This window comes from Magnolia sinica, chromosome 2 (genome assembly GCF_029962835.1).
Source record: "Magnolia sinica isolate HGM2019 chromosome 2, MsV1, whole genome shotgun sequence".
Classification (NCBI taxonomy): Eukaryota; Viridiplantae; Streptophyta; class Magnoliopsida; order Magnoliales; family Magnoliaceae; genus Magnolia; species Magnolia sinica.
The window spans coordinates 32,916,527-32,935,559 of NC_080574.1; the positions used below are offsets into that span (position 1 = coordinate 32,916,527).

At 41.4% G+C, this 19,033-nt stretch overlaps 1 protein-coding gene across 1 annotated transcript; it reads left to right on the plus strand.

Annotated features, from left to right (window-relative positions):
- The first annotated feature begins 616 nt into the window (after positions 1–616).
- LOC131236915 (zinc finger CCCH domain-containing protein 32-like) lies at positions 617–6,501 on the plus strand. Its single transcript, XM_058234447.1, has 3 exons — positions 617–823; positions 3,710–3,820; positions 4,163–6,501. Exons 1-3 carry the CDS (start codon positions 707–709, stop codon positions 6,182–6,184), a joined length of 2,250 nt encoding a protein of 749 aa, XP_058090430.1. The 5' UTR covers positions 617–706; the 3' UTR covers positions 6,185–6,501.
- Positions 6,502–19,033: the final 12,532 nt, after the last annotated feature.

A 19,033-nucleotide genomic window follows, 5' to 3' on the forward strand; every position in this document is an offset into this window, starting at 1 on the left:
TTCAGACCCTTCAAATAATCTGGATGAAGGGTCAGGCCGTAGTTAAGTAGTTTCGAAATTAATATGCCATGCAGACCCTTCAAATGATCTGGATGAAGGGTCAGGCCGTAATTGAGCAGTTTCGAAATTCACATGGGTTCCTATGTAAATCAAGGGTGGACGTCCCCTGTCATATTGTTCCCTGTATTGTGGCCCACTTGATTGATGGATCAGTCTGATAATTTTCAAGGAGGTGTAATATGAGTTGAGAAATCGGATGAACGGGTTAGATTTTCTCCAAACATCAAGTAGGACGTACATATGTCCGGTACCACTAATAAGCGAACGGATAGCATTCGAGGACGCCCTATAGTTTGAATGGTCCCGAGCAGTTCAACATCGGCCCTAAAATCATTTAAGGTGGGACTCAAAAAGATCAATGGCCCGGATTACAGCACAATGGACCCCACTTTCCAGAACTCAAACCCTGTATATGGTGCAAAGACACGGGCACCGATAGTATATAAATCCTGAAAATGGAAAGTTATCAAAATCCCAAGAAAGCGTCTCCTCTTTTTTTCGTTCTTATTTATTTGAGAATCTCTCTCTCTCTCTCTCTCTCTCTCTCTCTCTCTTCTTTTGCCCTAATTTACAACTCGCCTTTCAAAACCTAACATCTTCAAATCCCTAATCCAATCTCCAGACGCTGTAGAAGAGATCCGCTGACATGGAATATGCCTGCGGAGACTCGAGCCGCCCCAATCGGTCTTCCCCCGCGGAAGATGAGGTGAAGCGGCACACCGATTGCCTCTACTTCCTCGCCTCTCCTCTCACCTGCAAAAAGGTACCTCCTTTCTTCATCGCTCTCTTCTTTTCTAGGGTTTTTTTGGGAGCTTTTCATTACCCTTCTGCATCGACTTCTCTCACAAGATCTTCTTCTAATACGTGTTGAATTCAATTCCTGCGTTGTTTTGTTTTGTTTTGTTTTTCTTCTATTCCTGGTTCAAAAGCTGAGATCTTGAAATAAGATATAGGAGCTTGATGTTGCCGAGAGGATGTGTCAGGAGGAAATCGCATCGTATGATATAAATTCATCTGATATTAGCTAATTAATTGGGAGATTTTTTCTCGTTCTCAATTCGCTTAGGCCGTGTTTGGATCGTAGTCACCATTCCAGAAGCGGAGAAGAATAATTTGCGATTTTGGAATTTCGACTGTTAGTGGAATTCCCGAAAATCAAAACGGGGTCTGCTTGTTCGTATTGGAAACGAATAGCTCTTCATGATTATTGATTCGTGGCCTTTGGAAAGGAAAACGCTGGCCTGTAGGTGTAGTCACGCGAGGGCGTGCCTACAAATTCTGTGGGGCGAACGACTTTGTGTGGATGAGATCCACACCGTCATCAGGTGTGCCCCTTGGTATTTGGCCTTGGCCCCGAACATCACACCGATCCAAAACTGAGGTGTGTCTCACCATAGGAAAGAGTCTACAATCATGCCTAAAACCTTCAAATTCATGTGGGCTCATCTGTTTCAGAACACGGTGATTTTTGGAGCGTCCCTTCATCCTGGTGATTCGCGTCATCTCAATGGAATGGATGACATAAATAATCCACCGTGGGCCCCACGCTCAAAGTAATGGTTTGCACCCCATCCCAACTCATTCCCTCAGTGTGACCCACCTGAGCTTTTGGCCAGCCTGATTCTTGGGTTCCAGGGTGAACATGAGGCAAATGGATCACCGGGTGGATCTCATGCATGTTGTCCCCCGTGTGCCACACAGTTAGCAGTAGCCATTCGCCCTACTTGATTATGAGTAGTTAGGCTAGCGCGATTCCTTTGGAAATTCTAATGAGAGTAGATATCAGAAGTCGTGAATTATTTTAGCTTGTGGACTGAGATGAACGCAGACGTAGGGCATGTTTGATTGTGGCCCTAAAATCACTTATCAACAACACTCCCCTGACAAGGCACCGTCTTGGTAATAATGTTGGACGGATGTATTTGAATGGATTCCTATGGTCCACTTGAAGACCAGATAGAGATGATTTGAAGGTGTCCCAGTTAGATGGTCATAATGGACAGTTTGGATCTTTCACGCGTGCCATCCATTGGCATGTGTAAAGGCTCATGCAATTAAGGTCGCCTTCAACTCATTTTTTTGCGAAAACAGGGTGGGAGGTGTTTTCTTCTATCCATCTGATCAAGAAACCAAAGGGTGAGAAAATTAAACAAATGAAATTGCCCTGGCAGCCAAACGGGCCCATAAATTAGTTTTTTGAAGATGTTAAATTTGGCTATTTGGATTGTCAGAATTTATTGTGCGGTTTTACTTCCATGGGTTGATTTGATCAAAGTATCGTTCTAATTCTATTCATGGATCAAACTATAGCTTTGTTATTCTTTGGTTTTTTGTAGGCTTGTATAGTGCAGTTATGTGGGGTTTCAAACTTCCACTTAACTGATCGACATGTGTTTTATGGCTTGCTACTACCTTCCAAAAATTATCTTTTATAAGCTCTTGTATTGGGGCTACCTTTTTTATCTTGTAATTATCTACAAACTGGATGTTATTCACTATATCCTCTCTTCATTATGATCACTTGCTGGAGTTGTTTAGGCCGTGTATAGGACCACGTAGATAAGCTACTTATTAGGCTGGCAACAACAAATCAGTTGCTTATTTTACAAAAGTTAGTCTAGGAAAAAGCCATTTAAAAGTTGCTGAACACCTTAGGATGCCTTATGGTCTTAAGCAAAAAAATATTGCATTTTTACTTTTGCTGAAGGGAGAGAGATGAGTGAAGAAGAGAGAAGAGATGAGGGAAGAAGAGAGAAGAAAGCTTGTAGAGGCAGTTTATCCTTTGGAGCTGTAATGTCTATTACCATCAGCCTTGTGTGTGACTTCACTGTGATCATCATTTAAAATGTTTTAATAGACGTGGTAAAGTAATTATTGGGCTCTAGCATAAATGCTGTGGACATTGGTTAGGGTGGCAGTGGGCTGTGTTTTGGCCAGTCTAGGCCTGGGCCTCGCTCTACGCTTAAGACCCAAGGATTGAGCCTGGCATGGGCCTAGTATATCAGGCTCAAGCCTGACCCGAAAAATTTGGTTGGGCCTGGGTCTGAGCCTGACCCAAACCAGCCTGAAAATTGGTAAAATCCCCCTTGAATTTTCCTAATCTATCTGTTTATCAAGGGGTCACACATGCACAAAAAATCAACACATAGAGGAATGAAACCAACGGTTGGTATTGCAGGTGGATAGTTGCCCAATATTGATTTGAATGGGATATTTGTAGGACATAACAACATACTTATATAAAGTCGGGTCAGGCTGGGTTGGATTGTGCTGGGTCAGGTTGGGCTAAAATGACTTGAGCTCAAGCCCAACCTGGAAATTGATTGGGCAGATGTGAGGCCCAAGCCTTGTCCACGGGCCAAGCTAGTAGGTCCAAGCCCGGCTCAAAGCCAGTTCAGGCTTGTTGGGCCAGGTTGGCTACCCGGTCCATTATCACCCTTAACATTGGTGCATTCTCATTCATGTCTCAAAGGATTTAGTTATTAGTTGATCCTGTGGTTGTTTTCTGTTGCTTATACGTTTGCATACCATGCATGTAGTATAGATTTGATTTTGCTGCATGTCATTGTGCAAGTATAGCAGTTCTGTTGTTATTATTTTTGGCACTAGAAGCATTAAGAATGCTGCTAACATGACTTTTCATACCCAGGGAAATGAGTGTGAGTTTCGCCACAGTGAAGGTGCTAGGGTTAACCCTAGGGACTGCTGGTACTGGTTAAATGGTAACTGCATGAATCCAAAATGTTCGTTCCGACATCTGGTGAGTCTCTCTTCCATTGTCTTGCTCTCCTGGTTATCATGATACTTGTTCCTGTTTCATGTGTCATATTGATTGTGCGATTGATAAAAACTAAGTCTTTTTCTCATTGTTAAACCTTCTCCATGTTTGCATACTAGAAGTGCATGCATTGGCGATGTGCATGCTTTCATGCTTAGAGCATGTGTTGCCCATGTTTTGGAAGTGCATTTTGCTACTAAAGTTGCATTGCACATTCAAATGCATGTGCCTGCTAGCATGGTCTTTCAACTATATCCGAATCTAAGAGCACTGCCACACCAAATGTTTTCAATCTGAATTTTAATTTCAATGTTTCGTTTTCAGCCACTCGATGGCTTGGTAGGAACTCCGGGGACGGCTTCTGCAGGATCATCTCTGCCTGCGTCTCAAGCTACTGCATCAATGCAAATGCCTGCTACACATACTGCTGGTGCTTATAACTCAAACAAACAGGGTGTTCCTTGCTTTTATTTTCAGAAGGGGGTTTGTTTAAAGGGTGATAGATGCCCTTTCATGCATGGATCGCAGCCAATCAATAATTCAGCCCAGCAGCAGGTGCCAAGGGTTGCTGCCTCTGTTACTGAACCTCCCCAGGCTCTTCAGCAAGCTATTGGGGCCATCAAAAAATGTTCCACCCAGCTGAAGATTCCTAAAGTACATACTGTGAAGCCAGTTGAAATTCCACCAACAGCAGAACCTGACACTAAAGCTGAAACTCTACTGAATAATGGAGTAGCAATTAAGAAAAATCTGCCACCCAACCTTTTGGTTGATGGGCTTCCTAGACTTAAACCAGCAACTGCTCCAGTTGTCAGTGCAAATATTGTTAGGCCTCTTAGTCAGCCGGTTCAGTGGCCATCAGAGCACTTCCTGAATGGTAGGGAGGCTGGTGAGTTCTTCGGGGAGTCTTCTCCCGGTTTCGATGTTCTTGTGGAAGATGAGGTTGATGATTCCGATTACTTCTGTCATGAGAACGACTTGCGAAAAAACCCAGGTCAGATTGGAAAGCGTCTGAACTCGGTGAATAAATTCGACCATGATTCTGCATCCAAACACAGTTCTCGGGATCGGGTACCATATGATGATTTTAGTGACCATAACAGGTACAGACGGTTGCAAGATCAGTCTGGTTGGGAACATCAGAGGGATTCTTCTGAGAGGATTTTGGAGAGGCCATCTCTGCTGGAAAGGGGGTCTCGGGTGGAGGGAAGCCCTGATCGAATCAACGGGTCGGACCTGCGTTACCAGCTATCAAAGCGAAGAAGGGTTAATGGGTCAAGGTCAGCTACTAGTTCTGATCGTCATGCTGAGTTCTATTGGAGGGATGATCGCTACACTGAGGAACAAGGACATCGAGGTCGTTCTCACTCAGACCAACGGCATCCTCTCGAGAGCTCCATTAGCAATCGTCTGCAAGGTAGAATTATGCTTCCAGAAAGATCTTCACCAGAAAAAGATTTGTATTCTGATAGAGAAATGGACAGGAGAAGTTACCGAGTCAGATCATCATCACCTGGCAGGTTGATATCCCACCAGGGAAGGCACCATGACAGATTAAGACGGACGCAAGAGGACTTAACTACAGAGATGAGAAACGTTAGGAGCCGGCAGATGAAAAGACATGAACCTGAAAATTTAAAATTTGCAGCTCCAAAAAGTCTCTCAAAGCTGAAAGTTGCGAAGGTTTCTGATAACAGTGAGGGAATATTGATCAAGAGGGGCAATGCGTCTGTATTTAAAAATCGAGTTGTTGTCGGGGAGCAGAAAAACATGAAGTTGGGAAAAGTTGTTCATCAAGAGCCTGAAGGTTCTCTATCCTTTGAGGGCCCCAAGCCGCTGAGCGTGATCCTGAAGAGAAAGAGAGAAGGGATGTCTGGGAATGGCCCAGTTTCTATTGATGAGGAAAGCAATAAGAGAGAACATGCCTCAGATACAGCAGTAACAGAAACACAGACTGTTGCATCTGTAATGCCCACGATAGAAGCCAACCATGATTTTAGCAGCCATGAAGAGCCCAGTGGGGTTACTGTCAACACAGTTGGAACTTCAGAGCAAGAAGAAGAATATGAAGAAGGTTTGATAGCTAAAGAAGGTGATGAATTGGTTCATGGTGACCAATCTTCACCTCAAAAGGAGGATACTGTGAACATGGAAGACAGTATGAAGCTTGAAACGATGGAAGATCAAGAGCTTGGAATGTATGATCAGAGAGACGGGGAGTATGATTATGAGCCAGATGAGGGTGGAGACAGCAAAATGGAAGAAAAAAATGCAGACGACCCAGAAGATGAATGCTTCGACGATGAAGATGACTTTGCAAGGAGGATAGGGGTGTTGTTCGAGTAGGAAGATATATTGAGTGGAGAAGGCAGAGGGAGGTGTGTAAGTCATTTTACTCACTGAATTGTTGCCAATCAATATGCTCTCGTATATGGCCTTTCCTGCAAAGTGCAAGGAAGTGGGTTCATTTATTGAGAGCTGACTGAGCTTAAGTGGATTTTGAGCTAGGGTGCCTTGAGCTGTTCTGTACTTCTGCTGGCTCTGTGGTTTCCTCAAGTGGGTTGGATTTGAATCTTGAATTTGTACCACTACATTTCAAACTGATCCATACATGTAATATTTATTTGGTAATTGATGCCATCCTCGCTGTTTAAGTTTCTGAATTCCAATTGCCTGGACCAGTTTTCGTCGATCTTTTATTTGTGGAAGCTGCTGTTTCTTTCTTGATCTCCCCACCCAAGTGCACTCACCAACATTGGACACGCATGAGTTACCCTTACCAGCGAACCTCATTTGCACTGCCTACTGCTACAATGTTGTATTGTGTGTTGAGACTAGAGGAAATGAGGAATGTCGTTTTTGTGTATTGAGACTTGAGGAAATGAGGAACGTATTTTTGTGTATTGAGACCTGTGGAAACAGGAATGACACCATGTTCGGGCAGAGGAACACTGATTCGGTGAGGCTGGGGAAACACGACGTGGGTGAGGGTGGGAAGGTTGGGCCCCACTTTGATGTATATGTTGTATGTCCACGTTGTCTATCTGTTTTGCCTTTTAGGGCATGGGACTAAAAATGAAGCAGATCCAAATCTCAGGTGGACCACACAGGAAACAGTGGTGATTGAATGTTTGTGGGCCACGAGTTTTGGATCAAGCTGATATTTGTGTTTTCCCTTCATCAACGGGATGGATGGCAAATGAACATGACAATGGGCCCTAGGAAGTTTTTAATGGTGGGCATTCAATCACTACAGTTTCCTGTGGTGTGGTCCACCTGAGAGATCTCTATGTGCTTCATTTTTGTGCTCATGCCCTAAAATGAGCTGGAAAAATGGCATGAATATACGACAAATACGTCAAGGTGGCCCCCATGGTCAGAGCCTTACCCCACTGTCACAGCCTTACTGAAGCGGGTGTTTTGCCGGGCCTCACTGAACCTGCGTTCCTGGCGTAGTTGCTCATGCACACACCTACTTGAGACTGAGCTTCAACATGGCTGGAGTGTAAGGCAGAATTTCACATTGATTTGACTATCCCAACGGTTTGATTGATGGGCTTTTGCCTGCTGAAGTTGAACCAATAACTCTTTTTCTTTCAAACCGTCTGATAATGATGGTTGGGATCATCTGCCCATTATGATATTTGGGTAGGGTCCCATCCTCAGCAGGGCCCTGCAATTTTTAGTGGTTTGGATTGAAGCCCACGCGTGATACATGTCCAGTGTAATCCATTTGAAACTTTCATGAAAATAAATAAAAATTGAGGGAGTTTTCAAAGAAAGATAAAACTAGTCTGTTAAAGAATAATTACAGTAGAGAAATACCATAGAGGAATCTTAAGGAAAAAGTCTGTAAAATAATAATTACAGCAGAGAAATAGCGTAGAGGAATCTTAAGAAAAATTCAGCCCGAAGAAGCTTTCCAAGTAAAAATGAAAAAAACTCAGTTGTCTACACATCTTGAATAGTATATTTTCTGCTAAGAGCTATCAATATAAGGTGACTGTCATAGACCTAAAGCTATCAAGGTGCTGTGCTGCCCCGTCAGGCTTGACCCACCTCAGGCCATGCTTGGGCTGAAATACTAAACCTGAAGGCCGGACCTGGGCCTAAAATTTAAGCCGTTATTAATTGGGCTGGGCTTTGGCAGTGTCTAAGAGCCTGTCATCTCTGCTGAACCATACCCACCTTAATCCGTTCAAGGTTTCAAGGGCATTTTGTCAATATCATCTATGATGGGCACACATAATGAGTAGCCTAGATCTTGCACAAGAGAGGGTGGCTGGGCTTGGGCTTGGCTGGAGTCAGACCAGGGTCATGCATAGGACTATCCCAGCCTGTTTGTTATGGTCCGTCATGATCTTGGGCCAGACTCAGTTCTGGGTTTTACTTTGCAGGTAAGGTATGGACTGATGTCGGCCCATTGGCAGCAGTACATAGAGCTGTATGGATTGAGTACTTGCAGATGATTGTTTACCATAGTTACATTTGTGATGACAATGGATATACAGTGGTTGACGTGGATACTATCGAACAGTATAAGCCTGTGTAGACAGTGCTCTCAAGTATCCTACATTTGTGCAGGTGGTACGTGTAAGGGCTTTGGACCTTCCATCAGATGGCCCCACATAGGATGAAACGTATCCTACCTACGGAGACCACAACTATCGGAAGAGTGGGGCTATGTTAAAAACAAGAGAGTTTTTAGAAATCTCCCTCACAATGTGATTAGAAGATGTTTATCTATTATAAATTTATAGGAGAATAGTACAATGGCATTAAAAAAATATATACTACAAAGAAATTTGATTTTTTTTTTTTTTTGGAGATTGGATTTTTCTTGATTGCGTATTCGATTTCTCTTGATTAGAGATTTCTCATTTAATTTCTTTGATTTTGGAAAGAGTATATTTTATCACTCTTCTGCAAACATGGCCCGGGAGCAGACTGGAGGCCAATTTTGAAGTTCAAGGAATGATGAGTATCTTGTGACAGAGGCTTTGCGAAGATATCTACCGGTTGATTCTTAAATGCAACATACCGAGTGACCAAAATCCCCATTGCACCTTCTCACGTACAAAATGATAATCCAATTTGATAGGTTTCATGCGAGCATGAAATAAGAATTTATTGTCATATGTAGAGCACTAATGTTATCACAAAATAGAATGAAAGGCAGAGGAAAAAAAAAAACGTATGTCTAGAATAGGTTGAAGTCTGGTGCATGATGAATTGAATGGAGATATATGTAGAACAACTATAGTGTTAGAACTGGGGGTGTATGAGATGGAGATGGAGTAGGCCATGAAGATGAGGCACGATCAGTATATGGACCAACTTCCCAGTTAAGCAGAGTAGAGAGCTCCCTTTGAATTTGTGTGTCACCATATAGAGTATAGGATTGATATAAGTAAAAATATGTTAATTAAAAACAACATGTCTAGAACTCAAAACATGATTAGGAGATGTTCATCCATTAAAAATTTATAGGAGAATAGTACAATGATATAAAGGAAAATAAATATTACAAAGAAATTTGATTTCTTTTGATTGGAGATTGGATATCTTTTGATTGCAGATTTGATTTATCTTTATTAGAGATTTCTCTTAGTAGAGAGATTTGATTTCTCTGATTTTGGGAAGAGTATATTCTATTTACATGAACTCTCTCATGTTGATCTCATACAAGCATTCGGTGTAGCCACTGAGTGTTTGATAACAAGTGATAAAATGCTCTTCAGATTTCAATTGGACTTCGATGAAATCATCCATGAGCAACTCAAGACCTATTGAAAATCTATATTGATCAAATGGGTAGGACTCTAGTATGCTATGGAAACAACCGACGGACCTGATCGACATATTTGAAGCTTGACAAATCATATCCTGGTCAATAATCTATACTCTCTGAAAAACCCTGACTGTGCATCTCTCCAATTTGATTGGTCGATCTTAGATACGAAAGTCAGAAAAAAACCTAATATTCGAGGACATTGAATACCTTCTTTAAATCGTAGAACGCACACAACAAAGGACAAAACAAATCCCTGGCTCACCGTAAGCCGACGGTCCACATGGCATGCTTTATATCTAACAAAGATATTCCCCAACTCTTCAAATGAGAAGATCTAAAAGCAAGGGCGCACTATGACACAGTCAGCTCGTTACTAAAAAACAGATGGAGTTTATAAATTCAACACAGCTGCCACTCTCGAAAAGTCTAGTAATTCCTAAGTAACATTGAAGTACTGCTCGATTTAGGAGGCTAACCCTGAGAAATCGTCCACGGAAGAAGTTAGAAAAGTTAAGAATATGGTTGAAATCGAGGATATCTAACTATCCCTTCGTAGAAAAAGGATGTCTAATCTTCCATTTTCTTTCCTACATCTTAAACAAAATCGTATCACATTCCACTCCACAAATTCTCAATATATACACAACATTAGCTCATACTTCTTATTTTCTTTATTTTGCAATCTCCTCTCTTTTATCTTCTTTACATTGTTCGCCTACTTGAAGCCCTAAACTCTATAATGTAAAATTAGGACTGGATTTTATTTTTTTTACTGTATTTTGTTTTATTTTACATACTTGGAACCATTTGATTTTGTGAAGTAGGGCTAAATAATTCTTTGTTTTTGCCTGCTCTGCCTCTTGTGGGTTATGTAAAGCACGATTAGATATATAATACCGAAATTCTACTAATCCCCCTCCCCCCAAATTAGAAAATTCTAAAAAGTAGAGATTGCACATCTTGCGAATAAAAGATGGTGCCTAATCCATTCATCTTCTTTCACTGAGACCATTGTTCGAAATCTACGGTAATATATTAACCATATGAGTCACTTGAGTTGGAAAATCTTGTGATTTCCTAACCTTTAAACGATTATACAATTTCAAACTGATTGTAAATTATACGCTTTATTTGGCTAGTGATGACTTGAAAAATCAAATGTATTTTTATATTTGAGTCAATACAAGACCCTACTGCACAACCAAATAAAAAAGAAGCTCGGTGCATGCTCTGCAAGCGGTGGTCATAGATTCTTTGTCGCATCAGTGTAATTTTTGAGTTATGCACTTGTTTGGCTTCAATTTGGGGATTCAATCATTTGTGAGTATGTCTGTATCTATCAGGTGTGCCAAAGTTGAATGCGACTCGACTCGAACCAAACCTCTTATGACCTCGGGCGCCGAAATAAATCAATTAAGACAGGATCTGAGAAGATCGGCAGTCTATTTAGCCCCCAATTTGCAAAGAATCAGGTGATATGTTAAGAGAGGGTCAATCCTTTAAATAAGAACTTTTTTCCTTAAAAGCATGGACTTTTTATTACCGCAACAATAGCTTGTAATGTTTATGAATAAAATAAATACTTAAAAAGTAAGAAACATAAAACTAGGTATTGATTTTATTAAATTGAAAAAGAATAAGAATGAAATAAATTGGCAGATAAGTAAATAAAGTAGAGGTAACTACTGACGGCAGTACGTGCAGATGAAGCGGCCGTGGATGGTTGACAATCATTTGAACTTGGACGATCAAGAGACAGTTGTCGTTTGGCTAATTGATTGTGGCATGGAGAAATCACTATGTGAAGACTTAGAGATTTGGAATCCAATGATGAGATCGTGGAGAACTAAACTAATTTACCCTAGTTGATTCATACTTATTGTAGCATTACTCTGGATAGAAGTAGAGAGGCTAAACTAGGTTAAGAAAGGCATCCACGTGTGATGAAAAAAAAAACCTTCTATCATTCATTGTTGATTACTTATATATATATATATATATATATATATATATATTATATTCATGTCTTTCTTTTGTAAAGACCAATAAACCAGGTAGTGTTATGTTGAATAAGTATTGTGTTTGATTGAATTAATTAGAATAAGAACTTTTCATTCTTTGTTGCTTTTATAATTTTAAATTGATTGTAGCTGATAGGTTTCCATATATACGTGGCCAGTTATATTTAATCACGTGTCAATGTATTTCACCGTATTAGTGTTACACTGATTTACATATCCTCTTAGACAATGTCCTCGTCTAACTTTCAGTTGTGTTAACAGCTCCACCTATTAACCTATGTTTGAAGTAGTAATCTGGGCCATTTAAATTGCCATAACATAGGAAATCAACTTTTTCCCTTATGGGTAATCTTTTTTCTTTTAAATTTACACACATCCCACATGGGCACTGGAACCATGACCTGAGTGTTGAAACCCACTCTTATGGGTAATCCTTACGGTTGATCCAACAGCCAATAATAGCCCATCCTGCCATTGCTACATCATTTTAATTTTATATTACTATTTTATTAATCCAAAATGCATGGCTAATATCTATTGACTAGACTTCCATCTAATCCTTTCTCACATTACTATTGCCATTATTATTTTCTGGTGGCTGCATTTTGGTAGCCCATTCAAGTAGGTCAGATTGTCTGGTCCAACCTGGGTTTCCAAACACTGTTTATTAGGCTTGGAATAGGGCTGGGCTAGTCTGATGCTTATTCAGCTCCAGCCCATGAACTGAGAAGCTGAGTCCTGAACATCGCCAGGGCCGTGATCCAACAAAGGTCCGGCCTGGGGTTGGTTCATGATCGGATTTTGAACATTTTGGGCCAGGCCTATTTAAAATACTGATTTTACCTGGCTCAGGTCCCATTGAACTAATGAATTATCATCTGATCTTTATACTGAGAGCGATCATCATCGTATTTTAATGGATCATTGATGTAGTGTGGGTTATAGGACCCATATACGGGTTATGCCAGGCCGGGCCAGCCCAGCCCAAAGAACGTCCAGCTCTAGCCCATGAGCTTAGGTGCTTGTCAAGGCCCAGCACTTACCGCATTGTGCTTACCCTGGAGCCCACTGTTCCAAATGTTCAGCCCACCATTGTTGAATAAGCTGTGTTGGGTCAAGAATAGGGCTGAAAGTTGGACGGATTCAATCTAACCGAACCGTGACCGACCCAACATTGGGTTGGGCTCAGGCAGGAAATATTGGGTTTGGTCTTGGGCTTGGGCTCTACAAATACCAACCCGATAAAACTTGGGTTGGGCTTGGGTTGAAGTATTGGGTGGCCCGGCCTAATCCAAACCTAATTGATATATAATTTACTTATAAATTATAATTGAGAGCAGCTTGTCTTTGTTGAAGGCATATGAAATTCCACTGCCGTCGGGTTTCATTGGTTCATGTCAATTCCGATGACTCAAGCTCTCTCCCAAATATATTGCATGATATACAACATTTTTAAAAGGGTAGTTGTCCTATGTTTTAGTTTGTTTGTTTAGAAAAAAAAAAAATGAAATTCTTTACCACAAATAATTACATATATCATTAATAAAATCCTAGGTAAAAAAATAAGACCTATATTGGAGTATAATAGATTAATGTAATAACGAAAGTATTAGCATGTATCCACATGACGAACTTGACTAAGCCCGCTTAGGTTGAGCTTGGGCTGAGAATTCTTATCACGAGGTTGGGTTGAGTTTAGTTGGGTTAGGGTTGAGGTATATGAACCTTGTGTTGAGCTAGGGTTGATCACCAACCTGAACCAACCCAACCCACTTGACTTTCAGCCCTCCTGAAGATTTCAGGCATGTGTCAGTTGATGGCCCTCAAGGGTCTGTGACGCAGGGATGAACGTGATGAGGTCGAGCACCGTCTCCCTCAAGAGGATAACTGTTCTGAATCCACGAAACTTCTCTGGACTCCTCACAGAGGCTTCTCGAATCCACGAGAAAGAAAGCAAGCAAAATAGAAAATAAATTCTATAAAATTCAAAGTTGATTAATGAATGAAATAAACGAGTTCACAACCCTTTAAATAGGGGTACCAAGCAATGAGAGAGAAATCAGAAGCAAACTATAACTAAAACTCCTAGAACTCGCAACTTACTATAAATAGTAAACTTACTATTTATAGACGGTTGTGATGTCTACTAGTGCACAAGGTTTTCGACCAAAAATAGTGTCCTATTTGGCTTCACCAACGTTCTCCTAATTATTCTGAGCTCTTTTCACGTTGGGCGCAACTCTTAAAGCCCAACAGATGAAGAGTTATAATCAAACTAAAACTTAATATTTATAGTAAAAACGGAATTAAAATAGGGAAACAACCGCCGATCCAGGGGTATTTTGCAAAATCAGCTTGAGCAACCTAGCATGGCAGGGTTGGTGGGCTAAAGTAGCTTGTTCTACCCCAAAATCATATATTTTATGCCCAATAACTCATTACGGATTGTGAGATACGCCCGATTTAAGGTCCGACGGTTCGGATCACTTATGTCATCGATCGGCCCTTTTTCTAATCCATCTTGGCCATGAAACTGTCCGTGACCCACTCTACATTAGTCCCCTCCACTTCAAAAGAACTCGTCCTGCTCTGGTGCATGATACTTGGTCAGGTCCGCAACGTCGAAAGTCCGTGAGATCGCCATGTCATCTGGAAAATCAATAATATAAGCATTGTCATTAATCTTTCGGATGATTAGGACGAGTTCCATTTTTTTATTCTTCAACTTGTTGTATGTTCCAATCGAAAATATCTCTTTGCGCAAATGGACCATAACGCTGTCACCCACCTCGAACATTTTTTGTTGCCGATACTTATTCGTTTGTTCCTTGTACTGCTCTTTTGAGGCATGTAGCTTGGTTTGTACTTCCGCATGAATGCCCATGATTTTGTCAGCCATATGTTCTACTGTAATGCTCGTGCCTGAGAGCTTGGGCAGAGAGATCAAGTCAAGTGTGTGGCGAGGCATTCGTCCGTAGATAATTTGGAACGGTGATTTTCCTGTCGAGCAGTTCACCATGTTGTTAAATGCAAACTCTGCTTGAGATAAGGTCAAATCTCACTGCTTCGGTTTTACTCCTGAAATATAGCAAAGGAGGTTTCTCAACGTGCGATTCACAACCTTGGTCTGCCCATCAGTTTGTGAGTGGTAGGTGCTGCTGAATTGAAGTCGTGTATCGAATTGAGTCCACAAAGTCTGCTAAAAGTGGCTAATAAACTTCATGTCACGATCAAAAGTAATGGTCTTAGGGACCCTGTGTACCCGTACGACCTCCCTGAAGAATAGATTCGCCACGTGTGTTGCATCAAGGGTCTTCTTGCAGGGGATAAAGTGCGCTATCTTGGAGAAATGATTTACCATCACGAATACCGAATCCATGCCGCATTGTGTTCGTGGGAGACCAAGCACGAAGTGCATAGACAAATTCTCCCAAGGACCGTCAGGCACAGGTAACGGGGTGTAGAGGCTTGTATTTTAATATTGCCCATTGGAGGTCTGACAAACATGACAACGTTGTACAACTTTTTTCACATCATGTATTAATTGTGGCCAGTAATACCGCTCTTTCACAAGAGCTCGCGTCTTGTCTCACCTAAGGTGCCACCAAAACTACCTCCATACAGCTCTTGAATAATCTGCTCTCTCAGAGAAGTTTAGGGGATGCACAATCGATCCCTTTGAAGAGGAAACCATTTCGTATATGAAAGTCACTGGGGTAACCTTCTTGGTACTTCACCCAAGAATCTTTAAAGTCCTTGTCCTCGGTATACAACTCCTTGAGATAGTCGAAGCCAACCACCTCGTTGCTCATCATAACAAGTAATGATGCATGACGGTTAAGTGCATCAGCCACCATGTTCTACTGCCCTGACTTGTGCTTCAGAATGAACGTGAATTCCTGTGAAAGCGCAACTCATCTAGCATGCATACGATATACGTTAGTCTGACTATTAATAAACTTTAATACTTGATGGTCAGTGTATAAAACAAGCTCTTTTTGAATCAAATAATGCCGCCAATGTCGCAGTGCCTAAACAATTACGTACAACTCAAGCTCATACGTTGACCACTTCTTTCGGGCTTCGCTGAGCTTCTCGCTGTAGAAGGCTACTGACCTGCCTTCCTATGATAATATTCCTCCAATTCCGACATATGAAGCGTCACATTCAACGTCAAACAGCTTGTCAAAATTAGAAAGCACCAAGACCAGTGTTGTGGACAAACGACACTGATCTCATGAAAGCTCTTGTCGGCTTCATCGGTCCACTGAAATGGTCATTTTTTCATGCAATCTGTAATAGGCGCGACTATTGTGCTAAAATTTTACACGAATCAACAATAGAAAGTCGCTAACTCGTGAAAACTCCTCACCTCATGAATGTTTGTTAGGATCGGTCATTCCCTAATGGCTCACACTTTTTCATCGTCCACACGGATACTCGTGAACGTTATAACAAATCATAGGAATAATAGGCTGTCCATTAAAAAACTACACTTCTTCAATTTAAGGTACAACTTGTTAATTTGTAAGACTTGCAGCACCTGCCCGAGATGTTTCCTGTGCTCCGTCTCATCCTAGCTATATATCAGTATGTAATTAAAATATACTACCACAAATCGGCCAGTGAATGGTTTTAGAATTTGATTCATCAAACACATAAAAGTACTTGGTGCGTTCGATAGACCGAAGGGCATGACCAGCCACTCATACAACCCTTCCTTGGTCTTGAATGTCAATTTTCACTCATCACTAGGTCAGATACGAATCTGATGGTACCTGCTCCTTAAGTCTAGTTTAGAGAACACCTTGGACCCTTCTAGCATATCAAGCATGTCGTCTAACCGTGGTATTGGGAACCGATATTTGATGGCAATTTTTTTAATTTTCTGAATGTCGACACACATGCGTCAGCTTCCATCTTTTTTTATTTTTTGCGTTAATAATGCTGGTATGGCATATGGGATTATGCTCTCTCAAGAGACTCTTACGGATCAATTCCTCCACTTGCCCCTAAAGTATCTTATACTTATTCGGACTCATCCGATAATGAGGGCAGTTGGGCAGGCTAACCCTAAGGATGAGATATATGTGATGTTAGATATCCTTTATGGGAGGCAATCCATTAGGTAAATCGTCAGGCCAGACTTCTTTGAATTCGTTTAGCAATAGTCTTAAACTTGGAAGAATGTTTGAGGGTTCCAATTCATCGCTCTTCACCACTACGGCATATACCTCGCTGGTTTCCTTGGATTTCTCCATGAAATTCCGAATGGTTAAGAGGGAACTCCCCTCCACTTTAGAGGCTTTAAAGTGGTTCTCTGGTGCCATAGGGGTAATGATTATTTTTTGACTATCATTGACGAATATGTAGACATTGTCTCGTTCTCGATAGGTTGCATCACGGTCCGACTGTCAGGATCGACCGAGTAACATATGGCATACTTCCATGTCAACCACATCACAAAATATTTGATCCTTATAATTTTTGCCAATTGAAAACGAGATACTGCATTGTTCAGTTACATTGATCTCATTCATCTTTTTTATCCAGCCAATTGAGTATGGGGAAGGATGTTCTGTCATTGGTAGCCGCAACTTGTCTACCATCACTCTTGAGACGATGTTCTCACTATTACCACTGTCTATGATCATATCATAGACTTTTCCATTAACAGTGCACCGCGTATGGAATATATTGTGTCGCTGTGGATGTAATTCCTTCCGTGGGGTATACAGTAATTGCCTTACGATTAGAAATTCGCCACGATCCTTGCCCATTAATTCATTGCCATCTGTTTTTTCCTCAATGGCTTGTTCATGTTCATCAAAGCCAAAGTCTTCTTCTGCGGCCTCACATTTAGTGTCCCCTTCGTTTATGGTCAAGTGTGATGCGAGACGTTGAGGACATGTGTTTGATGAGTGGTCTGGTTGGCCACAATAGTAACAATTATTCTACCTTGGCCAAACGTAAGGATTTGAAATTCTACTCGGGCCCGCTGTTTTGGGTGTTACACGTTGAGGCATAGATGAGTCACTCCCTGTATCACGGTTTGCGGTTGCAGGAGGTTGAAGAAGTTCTCCTACTGGTTCTTTTCCTCGTGCCAGCACTAGATCCTGCGCGAGACCCGTTATGGGGGGTCGAGTTGAAGGATAAGGCCAATTCGAAACTCTTGCAAGATGGGTTTCTGCCCTTCCTGCTAACTGAACCGCTTCATCCACGGTCCCGACTGGGTGCATCTGAACTCGATCAAGAATTGTCGATCGTAACCCTCTTATAAATCGTGCCACCTTCTGTGACTTAGATTCTGACAGATCGTTTCGTGTTGCCAACCACTGGAATTCTTCAGTGTAATCTGTGACGGTTGAATTTCCTTGTCGGCAATTTTGGTATTGCTAGAATAATATCTGCTTATAATCACTAGGGAGAAATCGTGATCGAAGAGGACGTCTCATCTGTGACCATGATGAGATGGGCACCTTATTCTGGCAGGCTCATGAGAGTTGTAATTGCTCCCACCATGCAGAAGCACCAGATTTTAATTTAAACGCTACCAATTTTACCTTTTTATGATTTAACATGTCCATATAATCAAAATATCTCTTTACTTCGGCTAGCCAATCGAGAAAATCTTTTATGCGTAATAAACCATTAAAACTAGGAAGTTCAGCTTTACCTCAATAGTCTCTTTCAGCACGATCTAGATGATCGCTTCCATGGATTAGTTGTTGGGCAAAACCTTCATTAAGGTCCTCGTCGCTAGAACTTGAGTCATCTGGTGTAACCCTACGGTTTGCCACTATTAGTGCTCTACAGAAATCGGGATTGTGCCGTACAGCAACAATGGGCGATGGAGCAACCATAAGCGGCGGAGCACCGCCTAGGGCTCAGGGCGGAAATAGCACATTTGTAAGACAGTCAAGGGTTGCTTGCAACCCTTGCATAGTCAACTGACTCTCTTGGTGGAAAGCTTCCATTCTTTCCAAAAGATCATGAATCCCTGGATCACCGTCTATAAGATTTTGGCTCATACTTTCGTTGTTTGCCATCAACCCGAGGGGAATCCTCGCTATGATACCAATTGACATAGGGATGAACATGATAAGGTCGAGCACCGTCTCCCTCAAGAGGATAACTGTTCTGGATCCACGAAACTTTTCTAGACTCCTTACAGAGGCTGCTTGAATCCATGAGAAAGAAAGCAAGCAAAATAGAAAATACATTCTATAAAATTCAAAGTTGATTAATGAATGAAATAAACGAGTTCACAACCCTTTAAATAGGGGTACCAAGCAATGGGAGAGAAATCAGAAGCAAACTACAACTAAAACTCCTAGAATTCGCAACTTGCTATAAATAGTAAACTTACTATTTATAGAC